Genomic DNA, 15,329 nt, shown 5'->3' on the forward strand with positions numbered 1-15,329 from the left:
CAGGACACCAGGACACCCTTTAATTGGGGTTGGCTTCAGAGCTTTAGTTCATTGTTGTCATGGCTTGAATTGTGGCAATAAGCAGGCAGACATAGTTCTGGGAAGGTAGTTAAGACTTCTACATCCAGATGGGCAGGCAGCAGGAAGAGAGAAATACTGGGCCTACCTTGAGCATTTGAAACTACAAAGCCCCTCTCCCATCCATGACATACTTTTTCTAACAAAGCCACATGTACTCCCATAAGGCCACACCTCCTAAACCCTGCAAAGTAGCCCCATTCCCTAGTGACAAAGCATTCAAACATAATGAACCTATAGGGACTATTCTTAGTCAAACTACCACACTACCTTGGGAAGTATCAAAGGGAGTTCTTGTGGTTGAAATGGTTAAGATGATAGTAATGACCTGGGGAGGTGACTCAGCAGCTAAGTGCACTTGCTGCTTTTCCAGAGGACCTGAGTTCACGTCCCAGGGTCTATGTTAGGTGGTTCACAACCACTGGCAACTCCAGCTCTAGGGGGAAATCAAATGTCCTCTTCTGGATAGAGTTACACTCAAGTGTCCACATATACACAAAAATAGATACATACACATAAATACAGTTTTAAAAAGGAATAATAGAAACATTAGGGAAGAAATAAAGAGCACTATTATAGTTAACTACAAAAAGGTGGAGTAAACGTAATTTTTACATTTTCTAGCACTCCAATCTGAGAGACAGCTGCTTAAAGTACTAACTGATTCTGTGCTGATGATCTTACTGTTTAAAAGATAAAGCTTGTTTAATAGTAACAGTGTAGAGAAAGTGATAAGGGCCACTTTTCAAGCATTTGAAGTTGTTTTTTAACTTAGACTAGATATAAATTACTATTTTAATTATAATTTTCATATCAACTGTTAACTAATTTTAAAAAATGTGTTTGATATAAAAGAGGGTAGTGATTGAAGGAAAAGAAAAATAAAAACGACAATAGGTAGAAAGCAAATAACATCCTTCCATATAAAGAGTTCAAGAAAAAAATCACAAGAAAAGGTAGAAGATACTTTGAGTAGGAGATAAGAATGAACAAACACAGTCTGTACTAATTAATTCCTGTTTGATTAGTTTATGTCCTTCCATACTCTATTTTTGGGCCAGAGGACCATAGAAGTTTTGCCTAAAAATGATTCTTGGTTATATAAGTAATTATATAGGTGTTTTACACACTACTAGGAGAAAACCAGAAAGTATATAACAATATATAGAAGATAAAACAAAAACTGCTTATGGACAGGTTTATAGCTTTCAAAACACCTGTATTATCTATCAAAATGGCAAAGAATTAACCCCGTGTTCTACTGTTTCTAAGGAGGCTTGGCTAAAAGGATAAACACAATGTAAGCAGGGCATCATAAATGAGTACAGAGTTAAAAAACAAGCAAAACCAGAAAAATGTAACAAAATTAAATAATTTATCAATTGATTGAGAGAATTATAAATATAGTTCGCATAGTATCTTCTTTCTCTACTCTACAAACTTGTCCACTTTACCTGACTGGCCATGTGTAGGCTAGTCTGATACCTGGCCAGCAGAGGTAAATTACTGGTAATAATGAAAATCGAGTATTTTCTATTAAAGTATCTTGTGACAATGAAGTGACATTAAGCAGTCATTTTATAAAAACGTAAATATTTCAAATTATTGATTCTCATCTTGGCTAAATGATCCATTTAAAAAGTTACTTTTTATTATCATCTCGTTAAAATGTTTGAAGTAGAGTTTTTTAAGTCTGAGATTTTTATGTATTATCTGATTAATACAAGATTACATTTTCTCTGCTAAATGATGTTTTTTACTATAACATTTTAGTTTTTCAGTGTGATAAAATTCTTGAAGTGGATTTCCTATTTTAAAAAAGACTGCTACTTTTTTGTACTAACTGATGATTAATAAGATTATGTCTTCTCTTATAAGTGTAGGTAGTATTTTCTAAATTTAGAAATCTAGGCTAGGAAATTTCAATGAAATGAAAAAATACTTTGCAAGAGTTTTTGAATTAGTCTTTCTATGAGCTTTAAAATTATTATCTTGAGAAATATTTGTAATTTATGACATTGAGACCCATTCCTAATTGTACAGTGAAGTGCACTAATGGAACTTCAGTTCATTATTTCACTTAGTTTGTCTGTAGATTATATTGTTGTCATTTTTAGAAGCAAAATTGTTAAATGTAGCCATTCCTTCCTAACTCTTAAGGTAATCTCTGAGATAATGATACCCAAGAGTTTATCTCTTCTGAAATGTGGAAACTCTGTATTCTACTTTTTTTTTTTTTTTTTTTCCCGGAACTGAGGACCGAACCCAGGGCCTTGTGCTTGCTAGGCAAGTGCTCTACCACTGAGCTAAATCCCCAGCCCCTCTGTATTCTACCTTAAATCCATTTCTTGCTGATATTTATAGTATTGAAATCACCCCTTTTCCATGCCTTACTGTTCAGGTGACTCATTTGGTTCGCACTTATCTGAGTGCTTTTGTCTTTACTGTCTCTTCTCTGTTCTGCTCGTCATTCACTTTATCTCCTTTCCAGTGGGGCGGTGTGGGTTCTCCAGCTATTTTTTCAGGTTTATGAATGCAGAGTGCTGCTCAGGAGCCCCTCTGTGGTGTGCTACTACTTCCTCTCAGCACACACTCGACAGACACTGACGAGACAAGTGTACCTGACTGCCAGATTTGTAGAAGACAGGGTACATTTTTCTGTAATTGTTTGGGTATAATTTCTCTCGGATTCTATCAATGTTGCCAAGTATATGCTAAAAATATTCCAGAAAGGAATAATTTTCCAAGAACAACCAGATGATACTACTTGTTTGAAATGTTCCTTATAATCTAGAAATTTTAATATAGCATTAGCTCAGAATACTTTGATTAATAAAATAAATGTTTAGCATATTTGAAAAGAATATTTGTTTTTTTCCTATTATTTGTTAGTTGGTGAGAATCCTTCACATTACTTAATATTTTAAAATATATCAAGATAGTTGGTATCATCGTGTTTGATTCTTATATTGGTTTTGGCCTACATAATATCTTTTTCTTTTTTCCATTTTTTATTTTGTTTTGCATCTTAAGGACATGATGATACAACACCATGTACAATTTTGAAAAGTATGGATAGTTTTAGCTTTCTCCAACACCCAGTCCACCAGAGGAGCTTAGAGATTCTGCAGAGGTGCAAGGAAGAGAAGTACAGTAAGGCTTCAAATCCTCTTAACCCTATGTTGTCACATCTATTTGGAAATGGAAATCAAGAGCATTCATGAGTGTAGCATGGAGATTGCATAGGACACGCCCTTCACAGTTCTTTACGCAGACTCTACTGCTTTCTCTGGAAAGTGCTGATATACCTGTCCTTTAATGTGATTGATTTTAACTGTCCCACTCACTGTACACCTCACTGTTAATTATCTAGGCCACCCTCACTGAATTGGTTTCCAATTTTGTGTTGGAAATATCTGATTAATTGCATAGAAATCAGCAGTAAACTTTCTCTTACTTGTTTTTTGAATATTTTAGTGAAATGTAATTAAAGTAAAACAAGAGAACAATTTGGTAAACTCATGAAATTAACACAGTGATTATGATATTCAAAACTCCCCAAAGCTTCCTCATATCTAGCTAAATTTTGTACTTGTTTATGTTTGATGCCCACATCAGCATGCTATAATTGTGAATCTCTAGAGGATGCATTTAAGTTGACTCTAATCCTTGACTCAGACTTTCTATGTCTGATATAAGAGAACTCACCACATCAGAATTTCAGCACAAAGAGTAACATTTAGAATACACATATGTTTATTGTTTAAAATTGATATAAAGAATGCATTTGGTCTCCATTTCTTCCTTGGCTTTTGTTAGTTTACATGAAATAGGTTCTTTGGTTGAAATAGGTTCTTTGGTCTGCTATGTGGTTTCAATAATTGGGTGTACTCGTATTGTGATAATAAATGAGTTTTTCAGAAAATTAAATCATTTGTTTATAGTGGGCCAAATTTACTCAAGATTTGCATTGTACATTTAGTAAATTGCCATGCATTTTCTTTACTACTTTTATTAGAGTTTTCTAGTTGGAAATCCATAATAGTTTACTTAATAAAAGAACAATTTAAGAAGTGCTTAGAATTAAGTGCAGTAAGTTCTTTTTCACTGTGTTGGTATAAGAAAATGTATCTTGTATTTTTCCTTGTAGGAAGAATAAAGGTAAGTCATGTTGTTAAAAAGATGTCTTTAGAATTTATTCTTAATTATTGAAATTATTTCTAAAGATACACAGTCCTCATTTTGATGTTCATTTTATATTCTTAATCTTTCAAAAACAGTCTTTTGAGGCCAGCTTAAAAGAACTTAAATCTAAAGTAGCTGTATGTGGTTCAGTTGTTTTATTTGTTTCTTCATGATTGAACTTGGTACCTGCAGACTGGACCATACTGTAGTTTATGGGTCTGTTTGCTGTATGAAGAAGTTATACACTGGCAATTCCCTGAATATTGGTGCCTTAATTTATTTTATATATCTATTCCATTTTCCACTGCAGTTATATTCAGGTGCAGCTTTAAAGTATTTTGTTACCACTGTTATACAATCATGGCTCATTACATGTGTAGAATGCATCTAAAATGTTTAAAAAGAAAAAAAATACAGCTTTAAATTATTTTCTTAATTTCTTTTTACTTAGGGGTGTATGATATATACATATATATGTATCGCACATACATACATACATACATACATACATACATACATACATACATACATACATCCAGGTGCTTTGGAAGCCAGAAGAGGATGTCAGATTCCTTGGAGTTACAGGCATTTGTGAATTGGTGATGTGGGTGATGGGAATTGAACTCAGGTCCTCCTGAAGGGCAATAAGTGCTCTTTTTTTTTCTTCTTCTTCTTTTTTTTTTTTTTTCCGGAGCTGGGGACCAAACCCAGGGCCTTGTGCTTGCTAAGCAAGCGCTCTAACACTGAGCTAAATCCTCAACCCCCGCAATAAGTGCTCTTAACCACCGAGCCATCTCTCTAGCTCTTAAATTCTTACATTAAAAAAAAAAAAAGTGGTATAACCACTCTGCAAACAGTGTGGAGGTTCTTCAAAAATTTGGTAATAGACCTGAAGACCCAGCTATATCATTCTTTGGCATATACCAAAAAGATGCCCTACCATGCCACAGGGACATGTGCTCCACTATGTTTACAGCGGCCTTATCTATGATAACCAGAAGCTGGAAACAACCCAGATGTCCCACAACAGATGGAGGAATACAGAAAATGTGGTTCGTTTATACAGTCGAATACTATTCAGCTATTAAGAATGAGGTTAATCCCCAGTGAACTAGACTGTTGGGGGTAGGGCGGCAATGGGGGGATGGTTGGGAGGGGAACACCCATAAGGAAGGGGAGGGGGGAGGGGGATGTTTACCCGGAAACCAAAGAATTATTATTACGTATTAAATAAATTAAAAAAAATTAAAAACAAAACAAAAAAAACAAAAAAAAAAAAGAAAAAAAGGAAACTTCCTGGCATAGGGAACAAAATGGCTACCTATAATGCCAATTGACATACCAGAAAAGTGAGCCCAGATTTGTCAACTGTTAGATTCATTAGTGAAAATAGTTTTGCAATATAATAGGACACTTGCCCTGTTTTATGCAGAACAAAGGAGTATTATATAGCCTTTAAAGAAATTGTTATTTCTGTACAATCCATTCAGAATTATAATGGGGCTGTACTCAAAAAAAAAAAAACATTTACAAAAAGAATACTTGAGATAAAATAAATGACTGGTGCCCTAAAAAAAAAAAAAAAAAAAAAAAAGAAAGAAAGAAAATAGTTACAAATACATTAATTTTAACAACAACAAAAAAAAAAGAATGAGGTTAATCATGAGTTTTGCAGGCAAATGGATGGAACTAGAAAATATCATCCTGAGTGAGGTAATTCAGACCCAAAAGGACATGCATGGTATATACTTACTAATAAGGGGATATTAGCCAAAAATGTATAGAATACCTGGGATACAATCCAGAGAACTCAATAAGGTTAACAAGCAAAATGGCCTAAGTGAGGATACTTCAATCCCACTTGGAAGGGAGAAGAAAGCAATCACTGGAGGCAGAGGGAGGGAGGGACCTGGGTAGGAGAGAGGAGGGGGAGCTGGAGGGGAAGAGGGGATCATGATCAGGTATAGCAGTGGGGCACAGGAGAGAAGCCCGGAGGGACAGCAGAATGAATGGAAATATGAAACCTTGGGGGGTGGGGTGGGAGGTAGGGGGATCCTAAAAAAAAATGCAATAAATGATGATTGAAGTTTTCACATTAAGAATCTAGGAGAAACAACCTATTAGACCTTTAAAAGGGAAAAGAAGGCATATGATGTTGAGAGCTGAAAATCAGTGATAAACAAAGGAAATAACAGTCTGTAGTATGTTTATACTACTGCTTTACATAGGGCACCATACTGTGAGATGAACATGTAGCATAACAACACGCCCTTCAAGGCTAGGAAACAAGAAGAGGCTGAAGTTCCAGCACCACCTTTGTATATGCACTATTAATGACCCAAATACATACGCCTAGCCATGACAGAGCCAAACTTCTGATGCATTGGCCTTAGGGGGACAGTGGAGATCCACAGCAGGTCAACAATCAAGTTAGCTTACTTTGTTAACATTGTATAAAAGAAAAAGTATGTGATCATCTCAGAGATGAAGAAAGACTGCCACAATTCTGCACCTGTTCTTTTAAAACTTGGCAACTAAATTGCCCCAGTTTCTAAAGGTTTGCATGAAAATCTTAGAGCAGACTTTCTCCAGATACTTAGAATCAAGGTAAAGATGTTTTGATACAGCAACAAAAACATAGAAAAGGTATTGAAGGCGAGGAATTAATGAGACTATTAGAATGATAAAAGTCTAAAAAAAAACGTTTTAGAACTAAAACGTGAACTCAGCAATCTTGTAGAGTACCTAATACATACACAAAATTTATTTTTAGCCCTGAACACTTGGAAAATGAAGTTTGTAAATGTCTTTGAGGCAGCCAGTTCACTCCTATATTTTACAAGCGTGGGTCTGTGTGACAAAGGAACTTGGCTAGTGTGTCACTTCTAATATTATTAGAAAAGATTGCCATCTTTTGTGTGCCTTAACTTGGTAGCTTTTACATCTCTGTCAGAGAAGCCACTGTTACTGATGTTGTGAGCAGCTCCATTCAGTGTTCCAACAGAGCCTTCAGCCAATAGTTAATAAGGAAATGGGTTTCCTCAGCAACTTGTCTGGATGACCTAAGAGTAAATCTTCCTTCATTCTAGTCCCAGGAGGACTGCAGTTTTGCTTGGCAACTTGAGTACAGCCTTATTAGAGACCCTGACTTAGAATGACCTAATAAACAATTCCTTATTCTCAGTCTTTTGGAAGCTGGTTTAGATGAGTCTGGTAGCCGACTTAAAATCTCATCTTCCTGTGGAGAGTGGCTCTTCTTATATAGCATACCCAAAGCCCTGGACTTAATACATGGTATTACAAAAAGGGAGGGAAATGGAAGGAAGGGAACAGAGGAGGGAAGGAAGTCTGTGAACCAAAAGTACAGAAATGGGTTCATGTAAACATAATAGAGTGCTGAGATAGTTTAGTGAAATAAAGGATTAGCTTACAAACTAATGGCATTGAACACCTTGGTATTTATTTCTTAAAAGGTAACGCTGTTGCCATGAAAAGTTATCTTGAAATGAGTCATGCCTAATTTGTTTAGAGCATGCACTAATTTGTTTAAATTTTCTACTTTTTTCCTTTTGTTAGGTATAACCCGGAAAAACCCAAGAACACCTCTTTCTGATCTTCAAGGCATGAACACTCTGAATGAAAAAAATCAACAGTAAGTTTGGTATATGTTTGTTTACAAGGCAATATGGAATGAATAACCATCTTCTATTTTTGGACATTGCTATATAGCCTGGCAGCCTGTGATTTTCCTGCTTCAGACTGAGTGCTAGGATTATAGGTGTGTGCCGCCACACTCAGAATTTTGTTTTTGTGTATTTGTGAGAGTGTGTTGTGGTCATATCTGTGTGGGTAAGGGTGACTGTATCATGGCACATGTGTGATGCTCAGAAGGTAGCCTTGGATGTCAGTTTACCGTTTTTGAGGTGGCTGGACCTCTTTGTTTTCACTACTGTATGTATCAGGTTATCAGGCTCACAGGTGTCTGGAGGTTGCCTTGTGTCTGCATGGGCGTACTTGGTTATAGGTATGGCATCTAGCTCTTACATTAGTCATGGGGCTCTTTCTCAGATCCTCAGGCTTGTACAGCAAGTACATAAAGCACTGAGTTGACTCTCCTATTCACAGATTGTTTTGCTTTTAAATTTTATTTACTTTGTCTTTGTTGGGGTTGGGAAATGTGCTTAGGATGTGTTTGAAAATGAGAGAAAAACTTGGTGGGCGAGTTTCTCTCTTTCACCCATGCAGGACCCAGATATCAAACTAATATAATCAGTCTTGACAGCAAGCGCCTTATTCTCTGGGCTATCTTGCTATTCCCACCCTGGGATTTCTATTCTGTTTGCTTCTTGGTTTGTTTGAGACAGTGTATCATATAGTATAGTCTGTCTTAGAACTTGCTATGTAACCAGAGATGGCCTTGACTTTCTGATCCTCCAACTCTGAAGTGTTGGGAATATAGACCTGAATCACTCCACACCAGGCTTTAACAGTTTTTCATGTCTTTTACTTGTGTATCTGCCAAGACATCTTTTTCAGAGATAGTTTCTTTTGATTTGTTTTTTCCCTCTCAATAGGCCATGCTTTCTGAGTTTGGTGTGTGTGTGTGATTTCTAATTTTTATTTTTTGATTTTTGATGCAGTGAGCATTTGAACATAATGTGGTAAATAGATATCAGATAAGTCTTCCTTTGCACATGTCATCTGTTCTTTGATTTGGTTTGTTTTTCTCTTCTTCTTCTGTTTGCTTGTTTTTTCAACTGTAGATGTTTCTGTGCCCAAGAACAGTTTAAGGTATACAGCTAAGGACTTTTCAGCTATCTTATATTTCTTTCCCTTGGACATTTACAGTTATTTTCTAATTTTATGCACGAATGTGAGTTATTGTTAATATCTAATCTCCAAAACAGAAAGGGAGAATGTTGAAGGCTGGGGCTAGAAATGGTGATTACTTTTTAAGTCCACTGAAGTCATTCGAGCTTGGAGCAGTGTAGAAGTTACAATGGCGCTCGCTGTGTATTTGTTTTTTTTTTTTTTTTTCTGCATGATTAAAGCATGTATCATTGCATAAATCTCTAATATATGGAGTAGAGTGTTCTTTTGTCCCATGTTGGCTGTGAGCTATTTGAAAGCTATTCCAAGAAGATGCACACACTCTTTCCTACCTCTCTTGTGTAAGGTTAAATAGCTGCTAGATGACCAGGCTTAGTTGAGGTTGAGCAAAGAAACCTTTCCCTGGAAGTTACAGGCTGTCGGTAGACCTTCAATTTCTAAAACACAGTCACTTTCGTTTAGTTTTACTTTCTACTTTTCATTTATTCATGGTTGACTGAGCCTCAGAAATATTACCTAGGGAATTCTAAAAATAAAAAATTCCCCAATTTAAAATTATGTGCTACTCTTTAATCTTATGACTGTTGATTCTTACCATGGTTCTATTTTATTTTTTATTTATTTTTTTCAGTTTTTCATAACAGTATTTTCTGTGTAGCCCTGGCTTTCCTGGAACTTGCTCTGTAGACCAGACTAGCTTTGAACTTATAGAGATCCACCTGCCTCTTATCTTCCACATGCTGAGATTAAAGGCAGGGCCACCTATGCACTGCTCTATTTTATTATTAACATTGCCAGTTTCTTACCATGGCTCAATTAGAAATGAAACATCATAAGTATTTGTCACAGTATTCATTGCTTTGAGGAGACACCATGACCATGGCAGCTCTTATTAAAGAAAGCATTTAACTGTACTGTAAGCTTGCTGAGTACTGTGCTTCTGAGCCTTGTTTGGGCTTTTGAAACTTATAAGCCTACTCCCAGTGACATACTTCCTCCTATAAGACCACACCTCCTAATCCCTGTCAAGTAGTGCCACTCCCCAATGACCAAGCATTCAAATGTATGCATCTATGGGGCTATTATAGTACTTATATATAAGAAGTGAATACAGATTGTGGTAGACTTGGAATATATATTCCTTGTGAAGAAAGGGAGATTACTATAGTTTTATTAGAATGCATTCAGCTAGTGCAATGTTGTCTCAAGTGAGGAGACATATCGGGTACTTGTTGCCTGTCTTGAGGTAGGTAATATTATTTCATCCCATAACTTTTTTCCCATTCTAGTGCCAGGGGTTGGATTTAGACCCTTGTTCATGCTAGGCCAGCACTCTACACTGAACTATATCCTCAGTCCCAGCCCTTTTTTTGCTGTGTTTGATTTTGGTAAGATCACACTAAATTGCCCCAGCTGATCTTCATCTCACATTGTAGCCCAAGCAGGCCTTGAGCTTGTGATCCTCCTGCCTTTGCTCTTAAGTAAGTGAAATATAGGCCTTTGTTGTAAGGTCTTGACATCACTGTGATACTTAATGAGCTGATGGTCTTGAATTAAATGCTTTTAACTTTTTAAATTGTTGTTTAGTTAAGACTTCTTCACTTTATGCTGATGATCAAATTTTTATTTTTTCTTTGTCATTTTCTTTTATTTTGTTTGAGACATGATATTGGTATGTAGTCCAGACTGGCCTTGAATTCAGATAATACTCCTGCTTAAGTTTCTCAAATGCTAGGATTTGTAGAAGTGTACAATTATCTGGCTTTTGATTAAAAGTGTTATGGCTAATTTTTTATACCTTTCTTTTTTTTAATTACTAGGAATATATTGTTCCACATGCATTTGGCCATGTGCTTTGTTGTTTGTTCCTTTTTAAGGTGCACTTTTCTGGTTCCTAAGACTTTTCTGGGTTAATTCCACTCTTCCATGTGCTGGTGTTTTAGACAGTCTTTACTAAAGCATTTGGGCTCCTTGTTGTCCTCTTTTATTTGATTTTCTGTCTCTTTTTTGGTTTTCTTTATCTCTCTCATTTCTTTACCCCTAAGGTTGTTGGTACTGGTTGGAGTGATGTGTAATTGTCTCTCAGACAATATACATTTGCTGTATCATCAAGCCAGGCTAGCTTTCACCTCAAATGAGAGTTGGGAATTGTTATAATCAGTACTCTTTCGTCATCACTTCAGTTCAAGCTGTAATTCCATTTTGCATGGATTATTCTAACTTAACTTGGCTTTGTCCTTGGCTTCCAAAGCTGTATTTTCTACAGTAGTCAGATGATTGTTTTATAAGATGGGCCATGTTAATGTTTTACTTAAAATCCCCATGTTTTTCTCTCATCCATTCCAGTAAAGCCAAAATCCATAGGCTCCCTAAGAAGGCACATTGTATCATGGCTTCTTTCTCAGTGTATCTCAGACTTATCAGTAGCAGTCCATCTTAGGAATTTTGTGTTTGTTCTTTTTCAACTAGCTAATTGCTTCATTTTCTTTTTTTCTTTCTAATTTCTATCTAATTAATCCAAAATATTTTTGTGACAGTCTTTTTATATAATACTAAGGCTGTTTTTGAGCTCCTCAGTGTAACCGTGTCTGACCCATAATTCATGAACCTCCTGCCCACTTTCCCAGTTTTAGGATTACAGGCCTGTATTGCTACACATGACATCTTTATTTAAGCTGAACCTTTTCTATGAGGCCTTTCTTAACTACTGTATTTTAAAAGGTTATTTTATTTTGTTTAGTTTTTCTCCTTCATCTGGTTACTTGACCCAGAACACGGCTTCCTATATGCTTAGTAGTCTCATTATACTTATAAACCTCATGATGGTAAGGATTTTAGTTTGGTTTTCTAATGCTGTATGTGCAGTGATAGAAAAATAATTGACATGTATTTGAATATATTCTACATGCTCATAGGTTATTAGTACTAGTGTTATTTAATTTTCAAGAGTTTCAAGTTTTCCTTCTCTTATTTATAGGATTCTTTCCTTCCTCTTAAGAATATTACTTGTACCCCCTTTCTCCTCATACCTAGATGGTTTTCTTCCTAGGTTTTTTGCTGTTTGTTTTTGTTTTAATTTTGTTTTTCGAGACAGGATCTCTGTAGCTTTGGGTGTGCTGGAACTCACTAAATAGAATAGGTTGACCCCAAATTCCCAGAGATCCTTCTGCCACCTCCTCCAGAGGGATGGAACCATCTTGCCTGGCCTCCTTCAAGTCTTTTTGTTTTGATTGTTTTGGCTTCTTTTTCATGCTAGGTGCTTTCTGTGGCTGTCTAGTGAGCATTGGTCAACTCTTTATGTTTAAGATTGAGGAGCAGTATCAGTTTGAGTATGGGAGGTCATCTGAAACTTCACTGTGTTTCCCCCTCTCCCTTGACAAAATTGTCCCCCATAGAGATGCCACCTGCCTACTTGGATTCTATAACCTCTGCTGTTCTCATGGTTGGAAAATAAAAAGACTCAGTACCTCTATTTTTAATATTGCCCCTAGGTGTGTGTATTATTACTGTCCTCCTCACCTGTGCATATTGTAATACAGATTCTCTTTCATTCCTTGTCCACATAAAGAACAAAGCCTGGGAAATTAATATGCCACCCATATTGCAAAGACTGTTCTCAGTTTATTTTCCTTGTTCTTAAGTGTTAATTCCTTTGAAATATTTGTATTTTTTTAATGGCTTCTGTAGAGATTTAAATGTTACTACCTTTTCCTGGAAAGCCCTTCATTAAATATCATGCTATAATTACTGGTAATTTGTTCATTCCTCTACCTCTAGTGCTGATAATAGCACTCAGTCTGTAGCAACAGCTTAATATATTTGGTTGAAGTATCAGGAGCATGTGTGTTTATGAATAAGATGTTTCAGAAAGAAGGATATTCCATAGATTCATGTGGACTATTAGTATTATAAATTCCAAAGGGAGCTTTTGAAAGTTCTAGAAAAGAAGAAAGGCATCATAGAGTCTATAATGTATTAAAATATACAACTCACATAAAACACTATGTCAATGATGTCACCTATATGATGTATTCAGTTACCTGTACATTTGTTCATGAATGTGTCTGAATCCACTAAAACTTTTTTCTGAGTGACAGAGAGGTTCCACGTGATTGGTAGTCATTATAATAAAACCATTTTATTCTGCTTAGCTTCTTTTAATGTCATTTCTATAATATATTTTCTATTAATAGAATAATATAGAGATAATTAACTTAAGCAAATTATACTAATTTTTTTCAGTGATACATTTGATATTGCCTGGAATGTCAGAACTGGAATTCGCCAAAGCAGACTACCAACTAACAATACTTCCTTGCTTGATAAAGATGGGATATTTGCTAATTCAGCAAGCAGCAAACTCCTGGAAAGAGCTCATGGAATTCTCACGTCAGTATTGGTTATTAATAGATTTCTAAAAGGAGTAATTTACTAAATTTTCTTACTGAACAAATAATGAGAGATGAAGTATTATTATTTTTAAGGATATAATTTTGAGTGAAAAGAGTAAAATGTACTTAGTTTTTAAAACTTTGAGTCTAATGCTTTATATGTATTGTTACTTTGTTTTCTGTTTCAGTTTCCCTGTTCAGTAGTAAAGCTCAGAAATGGTTAAATGTATTAATTTCAGGGAATGATTATTCTTATTTTCATCTAGGAAAACAAAAAACCTTAGCCCTTTTAGGATTTCCTGTCATTCTTAAGATTATTATTCTTCAGATCTAGCCCTTGGACAGGAGAATCTGATGGAGGGGTGAATGGTAATCACCCTGTGTAGGGTCATCTGATATTTGTTTTCACTACCTGATAAAGGGACAAGTTTGGACATAGAGAGAATTAGGCATAGTGTTCCACTAAACTCAGATAGATTTTAGTTGATAGCATTAACGTATTTTTCTTTTTAATGTGTCATAAACTATATCAATACTTGAGTGGGTGTCCTAAATCTCTATGGAAGTAACTGCTTAATAGTAGTTTGCATAAGTCTTGCTCTACTCTGGAAATGTGTCCAAACTCACTTAATTCTCTCAAAAATGCTAAGAACACATGGTCTCACTTTCCTTACTTTATAGTCTATCATAGTAAAACCAAGGGTTAGAGAAATTCTACTTTGGTAGGTGGCAAATTATCTGTGACAGGCCTTTATAATCTCTCAGCCAGTGTTCTCAGCATTGAGCTGTGTTTGCTCTTTTCTGAACCCTTAATAAAAGTTCACTTTCATTTATGAGTAGGAAAAATAGAAAAAAATTTTAATTTCAAAAATGAAAGATGTTTTACTGAAATGTATATTTTTAACTATGAAATTTAGGTATATCTTACAAATTTTAAAATGGTAGAAAAATAAATCTTGATAAGTGTTGGAAAGTAGAACCCTAACTATATACAAGAAATCAAAACTTAGGGTTCAAAAGTACAGCCCCACATCACTAATCTTCAGGCTCAACTCTTCTTATTCCCAAGGTACAGGGCTGGTACTCCCTCCATATCTTGTCTTCTCTTAGTTTTTTTCTCAGTGATACCTGCTTGACTGAGTCAGATAAAGTTTTTACAGAGGGCCCACATTCTCTGAAGGAGGAGTTTAATTGCCCTGAGAAGGCTCTTTTATCACTCATTTATACTGTAGGTTTTTTATTTTTCTTCTTCTAATGAATGTTTTGTTGTTATAGGAGAAACAAAAATTTCAGGTCAAAACCTGTTCTTCCAAAGGTGAGTACTGTGGAAGAAACTATTATTTCCTTATTGACTAACTAATTTTTATTATTTGTGCCACCAATGTTTATAGATCAAGTATAAGAAAAACCTTATTTATTTCCAAAGTAGAGACTAGATGTACTTCTGGAATCCATCTTAAAAATAACAAAGTCTGTTAGGAAATGGAAAAGCCTAATAGTTCAGATAGATAATTACTTGTGACAAATACCATTCTCTAGTTTTTATAAAAGCTCTGAATTTGAAGTTCTGTTTTATATAGTTGGTACTTTTCATTTTTCTCGAGCCAGCTTAATGTGAAAACCTGAATTCCGAGAACATTTCTTGTTAGTCGTTATGTAACTCATGTATTACAGAAGTTACACAGTATTTCTATGCAGAGTTAAATAGTCTGTTGTAAGTACTTAGGTCTGCTGTTGTAGTATACATACAATTTTAGATAATATGAAATTGAACAAGGATGGTCATATGCTGACAGAACTTCATTTATGATCACTGTCATTGAATTTGATTTTTATATTTAAAAC

The 15,329-nt window shown here is 35.3% G+C and overlaps 1 protein-coding gene and 1 long non-coding RNA gene across 34 annotated transcripts in view; one reads left to right on the forward strand and one right to left on the reverse strand.

Moving 5' to 3' along the window:
• Positions 1-15,329, forward strand: part of Myo9a (myosin IXA) — a 203,022-nt gene that overhangs the window by 104,595 nt on the left and 83,098 nt on the right. For 15 of the 23 annotated variants that reach the window (XR_015626337.1, XR_015626338.1, XR_015626339.1 and 12 more), the window contains 4 exon segments: positions 3,112-3,231; positions 7,840-7,915; positions 13,336-13,482; positions 14,760-14,799. Coding sequence is in view for 19 of the 23 variants with exons in the window: in XM_087560284.1 (XP_087416410.1) it covers positions 3,112-3,231; positions 7,840-7,915; positions 13,336-13,482; positions 14,760-14,799 (383 nt within the window). In the remaining 4 variants the exon portion in view is untranslated. 23 annotated transcript variants of the gene reach the window in all.
• LOC102546766 (uncharacterized) overlaps positions 1-15,329 on the reverse strand; it is a 150,480-nt gene that overhangs the window by 41,825 nt on the left and 93,326 nt on the right. The gene's annotated exons all lie outside the window — the stretch shown is intronic.

The sequence above is a fragment of the Rattus norvegicus genome, chromosome 8, assembly GCF_021556685.1.
Source record: "Rattus norvegicus strain SHRSP/BbbUtx chromosome 8, alternate assembly SHRSP_T2T, whole genome shotgun sequence".
NCBI classification, from domain to species: Eukaryota; Metazoa; Chordata; class Mammalia; order Rodentia; family Muridae; genus Rattus; species Rattus norvegicus.